Raw genomic sequence first — 21,481 nt, forward strand, 5'->3', positions numbered from 1 at the left:
CCGGGCCATCTGCTCCGGCAGCGTTACAGCCCTCACTGCTGAGTCAAAGCCGTGCCGTCTTTCAGCGGCGGGAACATCCACGGCACCTTTTCCTCCTTTTGTTTGTCTCACGAAGTTAACGGAGATCAAAGGTCGATGCCCGGGTTTCCTGGAACCAGAAGGTTCTTTGTGCCCGCTGCTGTATGCATTTCCACTGAGGTCTAAAGACCCACCAAGATCAGGGACATCAGTCTGCTGAACTAACAACTGTTTGGTCATTTTACAGCAGCGAAGGTAAACTGCTGAAGAAGGTTTGGGGCTGCATATTTTTAAAAATGACATCAGAAACGTTCAGCTCTGTACTGCAGGGGGGGTAAAGGAAGGTCTCTGGAACTCCAGACTGCAATCCCTGTGGTGGAAACTGGAAGAACCACAATGACAGCTAGCTGTTAGCCAGAGGGTGTAAAGGGTCACCCAGTGGGTGATGTGGGTCACACACATTGAGAGCTTGTTTGTAAAATCACTTCTGACTTTTCAGATGAGTTTAAAAGACTGATGATCAAAAGAAGAAAGAGAAGTGATGCCTGCTTCACCTCCGCTGCTACGACTGCACCCTACACAGACCTACACTAAGCTGACCCCCCCCCCCCCGAAACGCTCTGCTTTCTGTTAATCTGCTGCAAGTTTCAGTTGACCTCCAGTCTGCACTAATTAGCATGGAAACAACAGAGTGCTGTGAGGGAGCAGATTATCCTGCCAGCAAACAGATCCAAGAAGAAATCCCTCATTTTTAGATGTGAACCACCTCACGGGTCAGCGCCTGTCCTACACACTCACCAGTGTCTCCCCCGCAGAGGGGGGGTCCAGACAGCAGCGTGAACCAGCACCCTCGTATCCCACTGGGGGACCACAGGTCAGACTGGGCCTGCAAGTCAGAATCTGCAGGGTCTGGGTCTGGACCTGATTTCAGGTGTGTCCTTTTAAATAACCACTAATGGTACTCACTCTGTGTACCAAATACTACAAATGTAAACAGCATGAAACACAGCCAATGCTCTGAAGCAGGACTACATCATCTGAGTGTCTCACGATGAGGAGGACGGACCGAAAGAAGGAAATCACGATGACAACATGATTCGGATTTGCAGCTGGTGAAACATGAAACGCGTGAGAACACCTAAACCACAGACATCTATGTGCATCTACACTATTGCACATACCTGTATGTCCATTGACTGTACTTCTGCTGCTGTGACTGTGTGTGTGTGTGTATTTATTGTACATGTCTGTATCAGTATGTCAGTATGTCTTTTTACTGCACACTGTGTGTGTTTGTGTGTGTGTGTAATTATTGTCACTGTCTTACCTACATGTTTAGTTTTTAACTGCACATTGGAGACTGGTCAAACGCAATTTCAATTTGCTGTGCTAACCCCTGTTACACAGATTTTTGACAATAAAGTACACTTTGACTTTAACTTTGACATTTCAACCATTGACAGGTTTGTCAAAGCATCAACAGGTCTGAGCCTCTCACACAGGAAGGACCAAGAGAGACTAAAAAGTTCACAGAAGAAAGACGAGCGAACTACGAGTGACGCAGACAGCCAGCACATGTAAACAAATAAGGCAGACAAAGTCAGTTTTTTATTCAAACAGCTGCCAGAGTGAAGCCGAGGCCGTGCTGGAGTCCAGTCCACACAGCTGCCATAAAAGCCTTTCAGGACGTTTACAGAGCACACGTGATCAGTAAAACGAGGACGGCTCAGGACCAGGGTCTGAACAGGTACCAGCAGCCAATCAGGACCCTACGAAGGCCAGACAGGACGCTTCTGACAAGCAACTACCACTTTCGGCGGGAGAAGGTGTTTTCTTCACGAGTTTGGTTTTACTCGACTCGTTTTCAGTAGCACAAAAATATGTAATCATAAGAGTAATTTTCTACACATAAAACTGATTTCACTACAGGAAAACAAGTCCAGGAGATGTGAGACTGAACCAACACACTGCGAGCAAAGATATCCGTCCACCCAGTGGAAATTATTTTCATTTTATTTCTATTCATTTATTTTTAGGCCTTTTCAAAATAACTTCTTACTACCAAATCAACAAACAAAACCACGACTTCCTGCTCAGGAGTGTCACGAGTCCTGATCAGGTCCTGGTCAGGTAACGGTCACCTCAGAATGAGGTTAGCTGGTTACAGGTAACCTTTCTCTGACTGGTCCTTTGATGGCTGACAGGATGTTTGTGGACACACACAGCAGGTCCAGATCCACCACACACCAGCCTGAGGATCTGTGTGTGTGTGTGTGTGTGTGTGTGTGTGTGTGTGTTAGACAAGTCACACGTGATGCCTTCAGGTCAGGGTTTGGTAAATATGTAACTACAATTAAAGTCAAACAGCAGGTGCGCTTTGTCTATTATCAAAGAGGAGGAAGTCAGCGCCCGATCTGATGCGCAAAGAACCAAAGGAGACAAAAAGTACAGCTTACAGCTGATTCACTGCTGAAGTCATTAACAAAGTGCCAACTATCGTCTCTGAGTCCAGCTTCTAAAATGTGACGATTCGCTGATTCTCTTAGTGTTCTGCCATTGGCTGGACAAAGGCAGACGTTTAAGGACGTCTCCACGGACTGTTTAATCAAGAACATAATCAATAGATTAATCAATAATCAGAGTCATTGCCAGGCAGCATTACAGAACCATACCAAACAGGTGATTCATTACTCGGCACTTTGAAGTGGAAGCAGTAGGCAGAGAAGAAGAAAAAACTCAGGGACCCCTGCCACCGTCGTCTCAGACATTCTCACCTGCGCTGACACTAACACAAGCAGAAAAAGGTTCAACAGCACGACAGCTGAAGCTGATCGGGTCAGCTGGACCTGGACTTCCTCACACCCCACACTGCAGGACGGTGACAGTCGTACCGAGCGTCCGCAGGCTGAGCAACACGACTTGGAGAGCTGCAGCAACGACTCCATGAGCAGCTCTTATTATGAAAAGGATCGTAAAAAACATCTGATTTGCTACAGACTGGGAGTGATAAAGTCCAAATCTTCACAGCAGATGTGCTATAAAACAGCGTTTCACACTCGATTCGAGTTAACTCGATTAACTTCCTCTGCATTACCACGCAACCATCAGTCCACTGAGCCAATATGCAGCAATGATTTTCATCAAGTTAGCATGTAAATCCTGCCACCAGTGAGGCAGCTCATCCGATGCTGTTGTTTTCATTTCAAACCTTTTTACTTCCTGATCCACAGGAACACCAGAAACGCAATATTAAGGACTACTTTCTGGACTACCTTGCACATGCATACTTAGGCTGCTATATGTTAAAACCGGCTTCTTTATTTAAATGTTTAGCTTATTTAAATGTCTGTTTTTTATATTCTTTTTATATTCTATTTAGCTTATACTTCCATTTTATTCAACTTTTACCTCGTACTTTTATATTTTTATATTATTATATTCTACTTTTTGCTCCCAGGACCTGAGTCCTAATTTCGTACCATAAACATGTGAATGTGAGCTGGTATGACAATAAAGATCCTTGAATCCTTGAGAATCCTTGAAAACCACTGTTAATAAAGATAATCTGAAAAGACAAGCAGCCCCTGAACTGTGTTGTGCAGATGTGCTGGAAACACACACATTCATGATTCAAGATGGTTGGTTTAAAGTGATGTTATCAAACAGCTGCACGGGCTCTGCGTGTTCATCATGACGCTCCAGCAGCTTCTCGGACTCATCGGTCTCAATGAGCCTGCTGACGGTGCGGGTTTCCTCCTCCGTCCACCACAGCACAGCACAGCACAGCACAGCACAGCACAGCACCTTCACTGAATTAGCAGCGCCACACTTTACACCCACATGCGCACACCTGTCCACCTGACTGAGCAGAGACTCTGACTGATCCCTGTTTAACCGAGGCCGATAGGCAGCAGCTTCAGTATGCAGCCTGACTGAGTTTATTTCCTTTATTTTCTTTTTAATGTTGCATTCAACTCCGAACAACGAGCCCCGTTTGTAAGACGAAGCAGCCTGTCCAACTGCTCGCATAAAGCTCGGATCAACATGAATTCATTTCTTTTCCAGTTGGGCTTCGTGTGTGTCGTGCTGTGTGTACCCTGAGCGTGGGCTGACAGGCTCACGGTGGGTCAGGGACACCGCTTTTCACCTCTTAACACAGAGACAAAGTGCCCGCATGACTTCACTACTCACCGCATCTTTTTCTTCTGCCCCGCTCTGATGCTGCTCCGCGTTACAGAGTTTCCTCTTGTTTTTGTTCTCCGTCCTCCTCATTTTCCACCTTTGACTGGAAAAACACTCCCTGCGTGTGGCTCCGGCCCAGCTGACAGCCCGTTGTGTCGCGCCTTCGGTGCTCTCGGTTAGCTGCCTAGCAGCGTGTGAGTTCGGCGGGTGTGGAGCTCAGTGACCCCTCGGCGTGTCGATGCTGGGTTGAGAGGAGACTCAAGAGCTGGTTCCAGCCAGCCATTCCTGGTCAGCAGCCAGTCCTGCGGCTGCGACGAGCCAGCTGGAGCCTAGCAGCACTCTTTGTGCTGACGCCACATCTGGAAAACCCGTTGTGACAAGCTGTCAATCAACCCTGCGGCTCCGGCAGCCACTCGGTTCTCCTTGAAGGCAACAAAAAGAGCGGCTGTTGTTCGTTCACACGGGCAGTTTAGGGTCTACAGGGAAACCACGACCCATTCTGGGCTCTCTTCGCACCGTCTCTGGCAAGAGTTCATCCAACCCAACTCGTTGGCGGCTGCTTCTGCTAGCTGCCTGAGCTAGCTGCCAGCTGCGTGACTAGCTGAGCGGCTAGGCAGGCTACCTGCTAACGTTTACCTGCCCAGAAACACCGTGGCGCCCATGGCAGCTCTGCCTTCACTCCTATCGGACGATCCCGCTTGGTTCCCGCCAGAATCCGGGGCGCTTTATTCGTCGTGGTGGTTTATCCGACAGTGAGCGTTTCGTCCATCCTCACTTAAAAGCTAAGCTCTGTGTGCACACACCGGGTCCGCCTGGGTGCTGAACTACAGCCACGGCACGGAACGGATCTGCTTGTTTCCTGACTCTGGCACTGCAGCGTCTAGCTGCCAAGAACGAGAACACAACATCCGGAAGTTCACCAAAATTAAAGCATGGTTTTTTTTCTGCAAACCGACCGATAGCCCCGCTGCTTGGTCCTTACATCAGGGATGTTACTTCAAAGCTGTGCTGCTACCGGGTCTGGTTCAAGAACACACCAAAAGCATAATAACACACGAGGGTCTATCATTTCACCGGTGTCCATCGTGGGCAGTCCTTCAGGGGACGGGTCTGACATGCACCTGTGTGAACGTTACAGTGAATCAACGTTTTTCCATCTAAAATGTTTGATATACAAAACACGATTCAAATGTTTGGTCAACAATGTGGTAATGTTATACTTAGTCTTCAACCTGAGCCTGAAGCACCAAGTGTCCCACATTTTATTCTGAAAGCACACGAACCTTCTTCCTTTCTCTGGTTTCAGCTTTCAGTCGTGTGTGTGTGTGTGTGTGTGTGTGTGTGTGTTTTATTGGGGTCTGCTGCCACCTGTCTGTTTTGAGTGATCAGATCTGCCAAATCATTAAAATAGTTTTGAATTTCTTGAATGTAAAACACTCGCACGCTGTCTCAGTGTATGAACTGTTTTGTTCCCACAATAACATTAATGGATTTGTAGTCACACAATTTTATTAACACACTCGGAATTCTTTGGATCGTTTTGCTTGTCAACGTGTATTTCACTCCAGAAAAACAGAACAACAAAACAAGTGTGACGTGGTTAATCCAAGAAGGAGGACTCCAAACGAGACAGATGTTGTTTCAACCTGTTTTATTGAAAAGGTTCTTTTCTTCTACCCCAAAACAGTTTTAATAAAGAGAACATGCATAAAAATACAGCTGGTCTTTTTAAACAGCGACAAACCTGCAGTGACGTTCACACTCCTGTTAACATGTAACAGACATGACATGAGAGTCTGACCTTTGACCTGTCAAGCTCAATCACTTTACACCCGACTGGACAACATACAAGTTGTTCACTTTGGTTAATCTTATTGCTTTATAAGCATAACACTGCAGAGCTCTTTCACAATTATTCCACATTATAAAACAATGAGGGGGTCATTAAAACGGGGGGGGGGGGGCAGACATCCCGTCAGCATAAAACTGCACATCCAAAAGAGTCTGTTAAAATGAATTCGGCGTCAAAGCTAAAACAACTGGCTTGGCACTTTAATACCCAGGCCTAAAACATCCACAAAAAGCAAACACATTATTGCACAGAAACCCAAAAATTGCATATTTCAGAAAAGGTATTGCAGGTCAGCGAAGCCATAGTTCATGCACAAACAGAAACAACTAAACTACTTCACAGAGAAATCAAGACAAAGTGAAACGGAGATAAAATGTGGAAACACAGTGAGTGTCAGTAATCCTTACAGATGTTCATCCTGTCTTTTTATTTAAAAGTGATTGTCATCATGTGGGAAATTCAAAAGATTCACAAATTTAGCAAAAAAAAGCAACAAAAAGGATCATAAAAAACATGTGGTCCATTTTTCTGGTTACAAAAATGAAATGTCATCTCCTGTGGACCTCCTGTGCACTGTGTGACACAGACTATTGGACAGGTCAGTGAAGGCATCACAGCAGCCCAATGAGTTCAGTGTGAGGATGCTGCACCTCATGGCAGCTCAGTGTTTCAGCAGGACAAACTGGGCTGGACTCGCTCTTTATTCAGCAGTAAAACTCCCTAAGTTTGGGTTCCCTTGTGAGAACATCTTCTACCAGCCATCTGACCACACACTCTGCTGGTACTTGTAGTAGTTTCTATTTGTTATCAGTAGTTGGTTTTTTTTTGTCAATCAGGACATCATCAAAACATGTTTACTGTCCCGTCTGAGGGTATGGCTTTGTTTCCTAGAGCTGCTCAAACCACATGCAGCTTATACACGCTAACTACAAACACGAGCCTCAGCAGAGGCTGAGAGGAAGCACTTTGCAGTTTGGTTTTCTCTCCTGCTGCCATCAAGTGGACTTTTGTTTCTTACATACTGAAGAAGGAGGCTCAGGTTGGCTCCTGATCGGGGAGAAGGTTTCCTCTGCTGTGAGATTACACATCACATAGCATAAAACCATTTTAAACCTGCTTTCACATTTGTTAAACTTTTATTTTGAAAATGTGAAAAAATGGGGCTTCATCAGAAGCTGTGAATCAGAAGCCGACTTCAGCCAAACTCAGTCTGGTTTCATATAAAGGAGAGAAAACACTTCGGTGGCCTCGAGGAAAGTCCTCGAAACGCAGACACACACGTTACACCGGAGGTGCAACGATCACACTCATTCACATCCAAAAACAGTCAATCAAATCAAATCAATCGACAGAAAGCCAGTAAAACATTCAGACAGCAAGTGAACTCAGCTGAAACGTTCCTCCAGCCAATAACAATTTCCAGCATTTTCTGTTTGAATGGGAGGCGACACTGAGGGAGCTGGTGCACTAAAAGAAGGCTGCCTGCAAGGGGCGCTGGTGAGCTGGTCCAAGGACAGCAGAGGAGCAGGAGGAGGTCTGGGGCCTCATGACACCCCAACCAGGAGAGAAGGTGAGCTCACAGAAGCCTCCAGAGTTTTCATCTGCACACAAAGAAAGACCTGCTGAGCATCCAGCCAGAAACAAGTTGATCAACAAAAACTTCGCGATTCCCCTTAAATTAACAACACGGAGTATGAATCAAACATGAGCTTCACTCCCTTCACTCCCACAATCCTTTCAACATCAACAGCCTTTAAATGAAGCTCGTGTGAATCTGTGGAAGACTTCAGCACACGTGTGGTGGGAGGTTTGGGCTTCTGCCACAGGAAAACTTTACATTTTCCAACAAGAAATATTCAATGTCACATCATTTTGGACCATTGTTATTGTCAAATGTTGGGAGCACAGCAGATAATAAGTGAACACCACAAAGACACAACATCTGCACATCTGCAAACCCTGAGACATACAAACACAAACAGCAACTGGTGAAGGAAGTCAAAGTCAGAGCAGATTACTCAACTCTCACAAGGTTCAAGGTTAACATGAACATTTACTGTACGCACAAACAGGCTGTGGATTACAGCCTGGAAGACAGACAGACAGAGAGACGTAAAGACAAACGGGCTGTGAGTTCAGACATTATGGTGAGTAAAACTTCAAAGTTATCATTCAGCCCGCATGTTAAAACAATCACTTCTGCTGCCTTCACACTCCGCTGGACCTTGTCTGCATGTGCCTCTGAAGTAAGAAGTCACAACATGTTCATCATCATCATCAGCTGTGTCCTCCTTAGTGAAACACAACAGGGACACACATATGAAGACACTCAGCCAGACAGGACGCATGTCCCTGTGAGACGCTGAGGACAGCTGCTGTTTCATCAGGCCAATGGACTCAGCAGCTACATGCGAAAATACATTTTAAAACCCAAGCAGCTTCTTCATGCTGCACGGCAAAGCCAACGTATCGTACCTTCATCAGGCCAGGGGAGTGAGGAGGAGGAGGAGGAGGAGGAGGAGGAGGAGGAGGAGGAGGAGGAGGAGGAGGAGGAGGAGGAAAAAGAGGAGGAGCAGGGAGGAGGAAAGGAGAAAGAGGCACGGCGAATCCTGAGCTCATTCTCCTGAGGAGACTCAGCAGGAGTCAGAGAAAACAGGAGGAGAGGAGAGGAGAGGAGAGGAGAGGAGAGGAGGGAAGGAGGAGAGGAGGAGGAGAGGAGGGAAGAAAGAGGAGAGGGGGAAGAGAGGAGGAGGAGGAGGAGAGGAGAGGAGAGGAAGGAAGGGGAGGGGAGGAGGAGAGGAGGGAAGAAAGGAGGAGGAGAGAAGAGGAGAGGAGAGGAGGAAGAGAGGAGGAGGAGAAAAGAGGAGAGGAGAGGAGGGAAGGAAAAGGAGGAGAAGGAGGAGAGAAGAGGAGAGGAGAGGAGAGAAGGGGGAGGAGGGGAGGAGGAGAGGAGGGAAGAAAGAGGAGAGGAGGAAGAGAGGAGAGGAGAGGAGAGGAGAGGAGGAGGAGAAAAGTGGAGAGGAGAGGAGAGGAGGAAGAAAGGAGGAGGAGGAGGAGAGAAGATGAGAGGAGAGGAGGGAAGGAGGAGGAGGAGAGAAGAGGAGAGGAGTTTTAATGATCCACATCTGATAACCATCTCTTCAAAGTGCTGAGTTCTTCCCACAGGTGACCTGTGAGGACTCACCTGTAAGTTTGTCTTGGCCTTCCTCAACACGTCCTGCGTTCTGGACACTAAACACAACAGAACATCAGTCAGTCATCATTCAGGAGCTCAACAGAAGCTTTCAGCAGTAAACACAACACCGACTGAGGCAACAGCTGCTCTGATGAGGGAGCAGAGAGAACAAGAAGATGACACAAAGCGGTGGAACCGACACGGACGATGAGAACTCATGTTCTCCACGAGGGCTGGGAGAGACGACACAGAGGAGAACACGCAGACTCCAGGACCACATGTGGTTTCACACAGAAACAGCAGAATCAGCAGGGACTCACGCTGGCTGACGATAAAGCGCTCCATGCTGTCTTTGGTACGGCTGGAGCTCTTCACTCTCTCCATGGCCTCCTTTAGAGCCTGCTCCTTCTCTGAGAGGCTCAGACGGAGAGAAACCACCTCCTGCCTCAGAGACTCCTCCTGCGCACACACACACACACACACACACACATAAAGACAAGGCTGCTGTTAACACAAGGCTTAGTGCTGGTTCTGACTCTGTGCTGGTTCTGACTCTGTTCTGGTTCTGACCTGTTTGGTTTCCATGCAGTTTGGCAGAGCTGCTCTCCAGAAGCTCCGGAGCAGAGAATCGGCCTCCTGCAGGATCTGCTGCATGGTCTTAGTGTCAGACAGCAGCTTTCTGACAGAACCTGAGTCTGAGGGCTGCCACACACAAAACACACGGTGATGAAAAGTTAAACTAATTCATCCACGGATCAACTCCTGTCAGTGAAAGGAGTCTGTTCATATCTCTGACTTTTTCTCAGTCAAAGCTGTATTTCACCCAGCCTCAGTGCAGTCAGGGTGGGACACACAGACTGCACTGCATCATAAACCAAAGCCAGCTGCTTGCCTCGCTCCAGGATCAGCTGGTCTGTGGTGTTCATGGTCTCACCTGAAGGAGGCTGAACTCCTGTGGCGCGCTCAGGGGATACAGGGTGGCCTCCATCCTGCGGAGGAGAGCGACGCCCTCCAGGATCTGCTGCTGCAGGGCCTTCAAGTTATCAACGTGGCCGACTGCGTGGTGGCCATGACGGTTGGCGAACGGGCCGTCTGGGGCTCGACCCTGCAGGGTCGAGGCTGCTGAGAGGCAGAACGAAGGAGAGCAAACAGTCGTGAGTACAGAGAAGGCTGCGTCACATTCGTGTTTGACTGTTTTGTGTGGAACTGATGCGAGATTCTCACCTCGACGGACTGCTGCCGCGTCCTCGGCATGTTTCTGTGCAGGACGTAGAGGAGAGGAAGGACAGACGAGTCCAGTGTCTCTCACAGGAGGGGAGGGAACGTTGTCTGTGGAGGAACAGTTCCATCATTACTGAGTTTCAAAAGAGCCAAGCGCTTCATTCCAGTGTCATGATCTGCTTTGCTCCATCTCATGTCCAGCTGCTGCTGGCCATGTTGGACATACTGACCGCTGAAGAGTTGTCTCCGGGCTCGAGGCTGCGTCTCAGCCCGTCCACTCAGCTGCTGCTCCAGCTGACTGCGCAGCTCTGTGGGGTCAAAGGTCGCAGCGCTGCCATCGAGCTGGGCAGCGTTTCCAGTCTGACCTGCTCAGAAACACACAAATTCACCAAATTCACTTTGAAGAAATGTGTTTGCAGGACGTGTCATGCAGGACACGACTCGCCGTTCATCGTGCTGTTATTCTGTCTCAGCTCTTTGAGGTTTTAAAGCCAGCTGAGGGGGCGTTTAGGTGCTCGTACCGTTGGCCACATTTCGACCAGAGTGGCCAAACTTTTACTTTTAGAGGGCCAAAGCTGAAACTTCATGCAGAGCCAAAAGCAAACGCCGACTGACAAGGACCTCAAATCCCTTAACGACTGACGCCCTGTGCACATAATGAATAATTAAACTATTCAAAGAGCTGATTTTCCTCACCATTAACATGACTGCATATTTTACATAAACTTTTGAAATGTGTTTGTTGGGCCACGGGCAGTTTTAACGTTATCACAGTGAGCTAAACCCTGAACTAAAACACTGTAGATGCTTTGGGCGTCTCACCTGAGTGTGTGTCTGCGGCGGCTCCACGCACTCTGTGGGACACCTGGAGCTCACACTGAAGAGAGTGGACCAGAACACGGCTCTCACTCAGCTGCTGCTGGAGGACGCTCACCTCGTGCTGGAGCCTATCAAACACACACACAAAATCATTACTGAGTCTGTAACTGCTCTCACCTCAGCTCACCTCTATACCTGTGGCGTCCCTAAAGACGAGGAGACACACAAACACACCTGTTGATGGCCTCCTCCTTCCTCTGTCTGTCCTGTTTCAGTTGTGTGATCTCTTGGTTGCGATCTTCAGCATCAGTCTGCAGCTTCTGGCTTTGCTCCGCCCACCTCTCAGCCTCCAGCTCCGCCTCCTTCAGCCTGGCCCGCTCTAGGAGCGCCGCCTCCCTCAGGCGCTCCACCTCCTTACTGCCTTCTGCAGGAGACACATGAGAGTACAGAGTCAACCCAGAGTCCGAACAGACCAGGTCAGAGCTCACAGGCAGAAAGCTGCTGAGCTCAGCTCATCAGAAACCAACAGATGATGCCACAAACGTTCTTTCCCTCCATGTTGTCTGGTGGTGAGCGTCAGACTGTACCTCTGGTGGCCTGCCTCAGCTGGTTCTGCAGACTGACGTTCTCCTCCTTCAGAAATCTGATCTCACCGGAGAGCTGGCCGACTGAGTCCAGGCCCTGGATGTAGATGTTGGTAGGAGCGCCTGAAGAGGACGAGGAAACGTTAAGCACACAAAGGCTTTCTGCAGGTTCCTTGTAAGTTACACAGAGTTTCACAGATTTGGACATGAAAACAGCTTCTTTAAAAGAAGTTTTTGGAAATACTCCAAGGAAATCAGCATGAAACTAAGTTGCACCAAGTTGGTTTGAAATAAGGATTATTTAACTGACGACGGCATCCATCTGAAAACAGGGTCCATACTGTGACTGAGACTGTGTGTGTGTGTGTGTGTTACCTTTCTCTGAGGCGGTGCGGGACAGTCTCTCCTCCAGCTGCTGTCGGAGGCGATCGTTGGTCTGGATAGAGTCCTCTAGTCTCTGCCTCAGACTCCTGATCTCTCTTAGGTGCTCCTTCATCAACTCTGAACCTGCACAAACACACACTTTGTGTTTGCCCCACGCCGACCAGCCTTCTTATTCGTCTGTGCCAACAGCGGCCATTCAGACTCCGTCACAGTAAACCTGCTTTTAGCTATTCATGGCAAAGTGAGAAGAATATTTCTCACAGTGTGATTGAAGTTTTTGTTGTTGTAATGCTCCACCAGGCCAAAGTGGAGCAAAGCTCTCATGTTTTCTTCCAGGTGAGCTTCACTTTCTCCTCTAAACACACACATGTTGCCTTTCTGCCATGTTTTTCTATTGGCTAGGAATGTATTCCAATCAGCTAATGCTAACTGTAGCACCATAAATCAAGGAACAGAGAAAAATGATCCTGGATAGTGCAGCATGAGTTAACTGATTACTGATAATGAAACGAAAAGCAGCAAAGAGAATCTAAGGCCAAAAGTCCTCTTTTTGATGTTAGATCTGACTGTGTGTCTACCTGTGTGACTGGTGCCTGACTGGTACCCCGAGGATCCAGAAGACAGGTCAGCCCCCAGTCTCACTGGTCGGGTACCATAGGCCATATCCCACAATGCACTGCTCTCCAGCAGATTGGCCCCAGCTTTTATGCCTGAGCTGGCATCCAGACTGCTGCTGGTGGTGCTGCTGAAAGGAGAAGGCTGGTATCCCTGGTAGGACAGAGGCAGGAAGGCAGAGGAGTCGGGCTGCTGGTGGGCAAACGGGACACCCTGAAGAGGTTTGGACTGTGGAGCGGAAAGCCCTGAAGAGAATCAAGTAACAGCAAGTGAGTAAGCAGGGTATGAGTTAATAAAAGAAAAAACAAGTCTGAGAGGGACGGAGGTGATCAGTTAGGACTGAGAGGAAAAGGCTGAGAGAGAGATGATGGGACTTTCCATCCCTCATTAAGGTTCAAACATCACAGCAAATCCTCCTAAGGCTGAACGGTCATTAATGAAGAGCGGTTATTTCATGAGAGATAAAGTGCAGTGTGGCCCAGATAAAAGCAAGAGGAAAAGAGTGTGGATTATTCAAGATGGTCATCCCCTACTTCATCCCCAGCGCCAGATATCTGCATGCAGCTCATACTGACGGTCAGGAGGTTAATCAGCAAGTCTGTTTCAGAAGTTCAGACGTGACTTTACTGAGCAGCTTTCTGTCAGATGGAAGCCTGTAAATCTTCCCTCCCTCACACAGCCTCACTTCCTTTCATTACAGCTGCTGTGTGTGTTTAGTGCCCCCCAGTGGTAGCATCACACACAGCACTTTGGTGTTGATCAGATAAAATCAAACATGTCTGAAAGCACCTTAGAATCCTGACGATGCAGTCAGGAGGTTTCTTGGCATGGATGAGCCGTCAGACTGAAGGGAAGCTGTGCTCTGCACCAATACCTTTCAAGTTTGTTTTAGCACGAGGCCTACACTGTTGACCTGTTACCTTTGGCCTCCTGTTCAGCCATCATCTGCTTCCCCAGCAGGACAACATGCACAAAAAAATGGAGCTAAAATCTACTGTAAGCTGCACACAGATCTGTCAGATTTGGCTTCAATTCTGTCATTTTCTTTTTTCTTTTCTGCATTTCCATTTTCCTACTGTGAGGGTGATGAATTGATTGACAGTGGTGTCTGAGAGGAGGATGTTGTCCAAAATAAGAACTATACTGGACTTTCCCTCTCACCCTCTCCACAAGGTGCTGATCGGCTACAGGAGCTCGTTCAGCAACAGACTCTGACTCCCATGATGCACCACAGAGCGACACAGGAAATCATTCCTGCCTGTCGCCATCAAACTGTTAAACTCAGCACTGTGACGGACACACTCACTTGTATATACAATGTACATATTGGCTCTTTTACACATTGTACATACCTGTATTTTTAAATTTTCTTAAAAAATTTGAATACAGTTTTTTGTAAATACCTGTACTTGAGATTTTAGTTTTTTGTTTATCCTATTTTTATACTCTGCACTTTTCTCCTTTCTTGGTCGGGAATACTGCATGTGCAATGTCTGTAAAAACAAGAATTTCCCTCCAGGGATTAATAAAGGAATTCTGATTCTGATTCTGATTCTGACATCCTAATTTCAGGATTCGGCTGGTCATGACCTTTACTTCCCAGACACAGTTAGTTTATGGCCAGTCTTGAACACAAACTCATGCACACACAGGCAGACCAACGCACTGTCGCTGCCTCCCAGTTGCCTCTGTAACATCTGCAGCTCCTGATGCACCTCAGCCAGGGAGAAACCCACTCTCCCGCTGCCTTGGTAACGGGTTCGCAGGGTGGAGGGGTAGGGAGAGAAGGGCTGAGGTTCCCTCTGGGTGGAGGAGGAGGAGAAGGGGGGAGGGTGGAAAGGGGCAGAGGTGAAGCCTGAGGATGGAGCTGGGTGGAGAAGAAGAATCCAAAGCACAAGAATGAAGAAGAGACGGAGCAGTTCAGAGGTCTGAGGTGGAGGGACATTAATGTGACAGCCTGGTTCACAGTCTCATGCCATTCCCACCTGTGTGACTCTGCACATCTGCAGGTGTGTGTGGTGAGCTGGAGCACTGCATGCTGGGACAGCTGAGCCAGGACTGAGCTCCATGGGAGGAGCTGATGGATGGAGGGACAGACGGGTGACGGGACACGGTGCCACTGTGAGAGTGGAGATCTGGATGGATGAAGCAGACGGCAACACAGCTGATCAGGTGTGTGTGTGTGTGTGTGTGTGTGTGTCACCTCACCTTATCAGGTGGTATAAAAACTGAACTGAGGACAGCTGGATGACAGGTGTCATCTTCTCACCTGTGCTGAGTCGGCTTCCTGTTTCCTTCGGAACAGCCTCACTGGCAGCGTCCACATCGGAGCAAAGCTCTACATCTTCGGTCATGGATCCATGCTCGTCAGACAAGTAGGAGATGCGATCTGATTGGTCGGTGGTGTCAGAGAGGGCGTGGCTGCTGCAGGGCGTGTCAGAGCGTTGAGGATGATGGTGATGCTGGTTTAGTTTGGCTCGGAGAGACTCGATGACCTTGTCTTTCTGCTGCAGCTCCTTACTGAGCCTGTAAACACACACGCACACACACCGTTAATGCTAACGTGTCCTCTGTCTTTACCACCACTGAGCAGCACACTCAGCACCCAGCTGCTCCAGTGGAGGAGTGGTTGTTCTGGTTAGCTCTCAGTGATACCTGAATGAAGATCCAAACAAGATGATGTTTCAATAAAAAACTGGTCCATATTTTTATAAAGAAACCATAAAGCCAGTATACTAAAATTATCATAAAAACTTATTTAGAGTGTGCTAAAATTTTTCAATCAGCAGCACTTTAACCACACGCCCAAAACATAAAAGAAAACTGCTGCTGGTTCAGTGATGTAGCTTCAAGAGCTTTAAGATTAATAGTTTGAAGAAAAGACTTGAAATTCTTATATTTCACCCACAGTTTGATTTGATTTTATGTTTGGTTGTGTCCACAGTTCAAACAGACACCGGTCAACAGTATTGTCATGATCGTGTGGCTGCGTGTTCTGCTTGTGCTGAACGATCATCAGTTCTGAGTGACCCTGTTGGGGATCTGGGATCCAGCAGACATGAGCGACCTGCGTCTCAGATCACGGCCGTCCTTCGTTCATCTCGCCCATGTGTTGCGTCCGTCTTACCTGTCGAGTTGTGTGAGCAGTGCTCTCCTCTCCCTGTCGCCGAACTTCTTCAGCAGCAGCAGCTCTCTCTCCTGAGCCTTCCACTCCCACACAGAAAAGGAGAACAGGGAGTCTCTGTACAGTGGGCTGCTTTTCGACAGCATGGTCTTCCACAGAGGAGCCATCAGCCGCCTTCAGCTGCCTCTGCTTCCCCAGCCAAAGGCTCTCTGGCTCGGCTACTGACTCACCATCCCCCCAGTTTGGGTTCCTACCCTCTGTCTCAGACCCCCGGGTCCTTTAAAGCTCCCTTCGTCGCAGTTTTTCTCCCAGTCGTGTCTCCAGAGGTAACAGAGCGAGGCTCATTAGCTTAGCGCTGAGGTCCTGACCCCACAGTGTGTGTGACAGCAGGTACAGGTGGAGCGTGAGCAGGAGATAAACAGATGGAGGGATGACCAAGCATGTGGGCTACCAGGTGAAAAGCAGAGCAAATCCTCCGATTAGATTTGGGCTTCCCAGGGAGATTCTGTGTGGCTCCCTTCACACACACACACTTACACACAAATCCTGGGAGTGTGTGGGCTAGAAGCACAGGTGGCAACCCAAACAGATCCCAGATCAGATTCTGAGGTAATCAGAATGGAAGGAATACAAAGAGGAGTGCATGAGAGGTGCAGCCTGGAGGCTGAAAACGTCATTTCACACAGCAGTTTCAAAAGATTTGTGCATGCAAATGATTTGTAGAAGACCTCAGCAGATCAGTCACAGCAGGAACATCTGCCATCGGACATGAAGAGTGAAGTGAGTGTAGAACAGTCCTGGGATCAGCGTGTGATGTGGTGAAGCAAGAAATGAATTTAAATGCTAATAAAATCAGCTCTGTGGTGTAAAATATGACTCAGCTGCCGAGGTCACCTGCTGGTGCAATCTGAGTCTCCCTCTCCTCTCTTTTTTGTCCACTATTGGCCGTCTGTGGTCACTTTTCAGCTTTGGGTTGGCGAGTGTCCTGAAAGGAAAGTTTCTTCTCACCGCTCCGGACGTAAACTCTTCACCAGAAGACGCAGCAGCTCGGAGGAAAGCCGTAGCAATGAGGGAGGAGAGGGAGGAAAGGAATGCGTGTATGGGCGGATGTCCGGATCCCGAGGGCTCGTGTGTTCACGCTGCGCTGCCCATCAGACGCTCAGTGAATGATCAAACAAAGCACAAAGCAGCACTTCCTCCCCTTCAGCTGGTCTTTCTGAGCACATCCACAGAAACTGATGCGAGAGTGAACGCAGCTGGAAACGTGAAGCTGGACCACTCGCCAGAGAAAGAAAGGAAACTTCATATCCACACTCAGCTTGAAGGAAATCCAAGAACCGATGCTGAAGTACGTTGGCGGCAGAGCAGATAAACTCAAGTCACAGCTGCAGTAACGTCCACACATAAAAACCAAATCCAGCTTTATGATGAGTAAACCGTCGATAATCCTGATCAGAGCAGAGCTGATGTTCAGCTGCTCGCGCACCGAAGCAAACTGAGGCTGCCGAGCTGCATCCCTCTGCTGCTTCCTCTCACGTTTCTCCCTCCCCCTTCCTCCCTCCCTCCACCCTCCCTCTTTGCGTTTAGCTGCTCCTGACCTATTTCTCTCCCCTGTGGAGGTCTTAATGACTTAACCTGATTAGAGGCATGTCAACATGCCTCGAGCTCAGAGCAGCCAGTGAAAGCCTCAGCAGCCATCAGTGCACTCACACTCCTCATCCTCATCTTGTACATTTAAGTGTGCCTCAGCGAGAAGGCTTCACAGAACGGAGCTCAAACCACATCACCGTCAGAAACTCTAAACCGTAGTTACTACAATGAAGTATGAAGGAACAGTAAATGACTCAGCTCGTGTGCTGATGAAGGACTTGCTGAGTGTGTTGGTAATCAGAACGTGTAGAAAGTGTGTCCGAACGAGTCTGAACGAGTCATTTCTGTGTCGGACTTCTGACGTGACTCAGCGTGTCTCACTGAGATCCTGCTCTTCAGTGATGCTTTATGATGTTCACGCACTGTAGAAGAGCCTGCTGATCAGGATCAGCACGTTCCTGCCGGTCCAAACACAGTTTAACTGCACACTTTGACTGACCGACACACTGCTGGTTTAATCACAGTAAGCTGAGTGCTCACAGTGTGTGTGAGTGTGTGTGTGTTCTTCATTTCCAAGCTTTGACTCCTGAGACTACACTGACACGACTCCTGAACAGATTTGACAAAGACGTGTTGATGAAGTTCTTATTTCCGTTGAGCAGGACTCACATCTGGTTGAGGCTAATAAAATGCTGCCTAACTTTATATTAAAACGTGTCCTGTAATAAAAATGTTCATCCTGCTTCAGCTGTCACGAGGTAAACAAATCAAACATGCAGACATTTTTATGTTTCCATGTGTGATGACAGTCTGTCTGCATGGTCTAACACACAGTCTGTCAGTGTGGACTAACACACAGTTTGATGCTGCAGCCCACACAGTCAGAGCGACAGGCTACACACTCAGTAACTCACATCTGCTCATCCATCTGTGCTGTGACGATGGGAGGTTAGATAACTGCAGGCCTGTCTGTCTGTCTGTCTGTCTGCCTGCCTGTCTGTCTGCCTGTTAGCCTGTCTATCTGTTAGCCTGTCTGTCTGTCTGTTAGCCTTGCCTGTCTGTCTTTCTGTTAGCCTGCCTGTCTGTCTCTCTGTTAGCCTGCCTGTCTGTCTGCCTGTCTGTCTGTCTGCCTGCCTGTCTGTCTGCCTGTTAGCCTGTCTATCTGTTAGCCTGTCTGTCTGTCTGTTAGCCTTGCCTGTCTGTCTTTCTGTTAGCCTGCCTGTCTGTCTCTCTGTTAGCCTGCCTGTCTGTCTGCCTGTCTGTCTGTCTGCCTGCCTGCCTGTCTGTTAGCCTGTCTATCTGCCTGTTAGCCTGTCTATCTGTTAGCCTGTCTGTCTGTTAGCCTGTCTGCATGTCTGTCTGTCAGCCTGTCTGCGTGTCTGTCTGTCTGTCTGTCTGCGTGTCCGTCTGCCTGTCTGTCAGGCTCATAAACTGTGCTTTACCTTCAGGTCATGTGACTCGTCTCATCTCTCTCAGGTGTGAAACCAAACAGAATCAGTTGTTGTGTTCGCGGTGAGTGAAGAGTGAGGACTCGTGCTGCCTCGCAGTGCACTCAGAGGAGTCTGACTGGGAGCTAAAAGAGGCTGAAAGGCTCCGTAAAAATACACAATAAAACAAACTAGAAAATTTCTTCACAAGAAATTTTGAGTGGGCCAATGGCGCTCGCCGGGGCTCTGCTGCCGGCCGGGACCCCATTGCCGGGGCCCTATTGCCGGGACCATGCCTGCCTGGCTGGCTGGAAACATTCCTTGGTAGATCTCAAAACATGTTTGAAGCTTTTATTTTGAAAAGCTTTGTGACAGCTACTTCCTGTAATTTAAAATGGGCTTTTATTTTGAAAATCTGTGTGTGTGTGTGTGTGTGTGTGTCTGCGTGTGGACATATATGCATGTTGTTGTCCATTGGGCTCCATGTATTAGTAGTGGGAGCAGCCATTTTGTGTGCTGACTATATGAGCAGTTGTGCACGTTACCATAGAAACAGGCCCCCTCCATGCCCCTGCCCCTCCCTTCCCTTTCAGCCAGGGAGGGTCACAGAGCAGAGAGAGAGAGAGAGAGAGAGAGAGAGAGAGAGAGAGAGAGAGAGAGAGAGAGAGAGAGAGAGGGGGGCTTATATTTTGAAAATCTCTGTGCATGTTTGCGCGTTTGCATTTGAAAATTTTTTCGTCGCTCCACAATCTTCATAAAACTTAAACTGCTCCAGCTTGAAAACCAAAAGAAATTGAAACACAAATGTATTGGAGAAAATTTAGCCCCAACCCTCCGTACCCATTTAAACTTCGAATGACGTCTCTAGGTGAAACCGTTTATCGGATCGGAACCAAAAGTCATAGCACACTATTCCCGATATGGCCGCACGTCTGGTAAAAGTTTCAGGACGCTCACACAAAAGCTGCGGGATTAGTTAGGCGCCGAAATTCTGTCCGGAAGAAGGAAAATAATAAAAATAAGAAGAAGTAGTATGAGCAATAGTAATGGTGGAACAATGCTATTGGCCCACTAATAAATCTTTCTTCCTCTTGTTTGTCCTGATCTCGCTTGCTGCCCTTTTGTTTTTCTCTTCTTTCATCCCCTCATCATCTCTTCCTGTTTTTCCTGCCCGCCTAATTAGCCGACCGATCGACTCGCTGGCATCAGCTGTGCCCCGCTGGTCACGGCATTAATTAACGCGTTGCCTGGTTGGGGCGGACGGGTGGTGGTGGAGGGTGGAGGTTTGTCCCGTTGTGGCTGCGCCCTGCAGTGCTGTGACATCAGAGGAGTTTTGTAACACGGTGATGTCAGAGCGCCAGAGGACGTGGAGCGCAGGAGCAAAGACGAGCGGAGGAAGCCAAAGAAGGCACAGGAAGACACAGACAGAGGACATGTCCTCCTGACATGCGGTTTGGACGGCCTGCGCCCACCCCCACTTTCCCTCCCTCATTAATTAACCAATTAGCCGTCATTCATTTTCCACTGACATCATCTGAGTATCTGATTATCTGCCCAGAGGAACATCGAGCCGAGCCGCACACAGCAACAGTTTCCACTGGCCTCCATCGAGCCAAACAGGGAGAAGACACACACACACACACACAGGACACACACACACACACACACACACACACACAGGACACACACACACACACACACAGGACACACACACACACACACACACACACACACACACACACACAGGACACACACACACACACACACACACACAGATGTAAATGGGGACTGACCGGATGGCGAGCAGCTCTGTCTTCTCCTCTGGATCTTCAGGATGATCTCCTGTTGGAGAAGACACAGACAGCACTGAGGTCATGACAGCATTTGATTTCGTGCTCAGTTACGCATCACGGCGTTTGTCGCCTGCGAGACTCGGCCGCATGTCACGGCGTACGACGAAGGAGAACCGGAGGACTTACGTCCGCTGATCTTTATGCTGACCCGCTGTGCCAGAGAGCTGCTCTGAGCCAGCTGCTCCCTGAAGTTCTGGCCCATGTAGTAGTCGATGTCGTTGGCCCTCAGCAGCTCCTCGAAGGCCTTGGTGGTGTCCCCCAGGTGCTGGGTGAGGATGTTGGCCACGCCCCGACCCTCCCTCAGCCGCTGGCGGAGGTGAGACAGCTCTCGGGCCTGAGCCTGGATCAGAGTGTCAAACTTCCTGCAGACAGAAAAACAGGAAAGACTGGTACACACTGGACCCCTGACAGTCACGCAGGAGGTAGAAATGAACTGCTGCTCCTCATACTCAGACCAGTATCTGAAATGGCTCTGGTTCTGCAAAAACTCTAGACTGAGCATTGCTGAGTACTGCACAACATCTACGTCCTGTTTAGTCTGGGCAGATTGTTCCACTTAATGGCAGTCAGAAATGTGATGACACATGTACACATGTCCTGGTTTAGGGTACTTGGGAATGAAAAGTTCCCTCTGACA

At 48.6% G+C, this 21,481-nt stretch overlaps 2 protein-coding genes across 14 annotated transcripts in view; both read right to left on the reverse strand.

Moving 5' to 3' along the window:
• The window catches only part of mast2 (microtubule associated serine/threonine kinase 2), an 86,269-nt gene extending 81,180 nt beyond the window's left edge, over positions 1 to 5,089 (reverse strand). For 5 of the 7 annotated variants that reach the window (XM_046391428.1, XM_046391431.1, XM_046391430.1 and 2 more), the window contains exon 1: positions 4,210 to 5,089. In XM_046391428.1, coding sequence (XP_046247384.1) covers positions 4,210 to 4,290 — 81 coding nt within the window. In that variant the 5' untranslated portion in view covers positions 4,291 to 5,089. The remainder of the gene's footprint in view (positions 1 to 4,209) is intronic. The other 2 variants (XM_046391433.1, XM_046391432.1) reach the window with 1 other exon arrangement.
• A 747-nt stretch (positions 5,090 to 5,836) lies between these two features.
• The window catches only part of LOC124060442 (phosphodiesterase 4D interacting protein), a 66,040-nt gene continuing 50,395 nt past the window's right edge, over positions 5,837 to 21,481 (reverse strand). For 3 of the 7 annotated variants that reach the window (XM_046391426.1, XM_046391424.1, XM_046391419.1), the window contains 18 exons: positions 20,971 to 21,206; positions 20,785 to 20,833; positions 15,120 to 15,376; positions 14,836 to 14,985; positions 14,517 to 14,717; positions 12,814 to 13,095; positions 12,227 to 12,358; positions 11,855 to 11,974; positions 11,502 to 11,691; positions 11,271 to 11,395; positions 10,679 to 10,813; positions 10,452 to 10,556; positions 10,162 to 10,349; positions 9,798 to 9,929; positions 9,548 to 9,686; positions 9,237 to 9,283; positions 8,528 to 8,675; positions 5,837 to 7,653 (listed from right to left, as the gene is read on the reverse strand). In XM_046391426.1, the coding sequence (XP_046247382.1) occupies positions 7,520 to 7,653; positions 8,528 to 8,675; positions 9,237 to 9,283; positions 9,548 to 9,686; positions 9,798 to 9,929; positions 10,162 to 10,349; positions 10,452 to 10,556; positions 10,679 to 10,813; positions 11,271 to 11,395; positions 11,502 to 11,691; positions 11,855 to 11,974; positions 12,227 to 12,358; positions 12,814 to 13,095; positions 14,517 to 14,717; positions 14,836 to 14,985; positions 15,120 to 15,376; positions 20,785 to 20,833; positions 20,971 to 21,206 (2,770 nt within the window). In that variant the 3' untranslated portion in view covers positions 5,837 to 7,519. The remainder of the gene's footprint in view (positions 7,654 to 8,527; positions 8,676 to 9,236; positions 9,284 to 9,547; positions 9,687 to 9,797; positions 9,930 to 10,161; positions 10,350 to 10,451; positions 10,557 to 10,678; positions 10,814 to 11,270; positions 11,396 to 11,501; positions 11,692 to 11,854; positions 11,975 to 12,226; positions 12,359 to 12,813; positions 13,096 to 14,516; positions 14,718 to 14,835; positions 14,986 to 15,119; positions 15,377 to 20,784; positions 20,834 to 20,970; positions 21,207 to 21,481) is intronic. The other 4 variants (XM_046391420.1, XM_046391421.1, XM_046391422.1 and 1 more) reach the window with 4 other exon arrangements.

This window comes from Scatophagus argus, chromosome 6 (genome assembly GCF_020382885.2).
Source record: "Scatophagus argus isolate fScaArg1 chromosome 6, fScaArg1.pri, whole genome shotgun sequence".
Taxonomy (NCBI): Eukaryota; Metazoa; Chordata; class Actinopteri; family Scatophagidae; genus Scatophagus; species Scatophagus argus.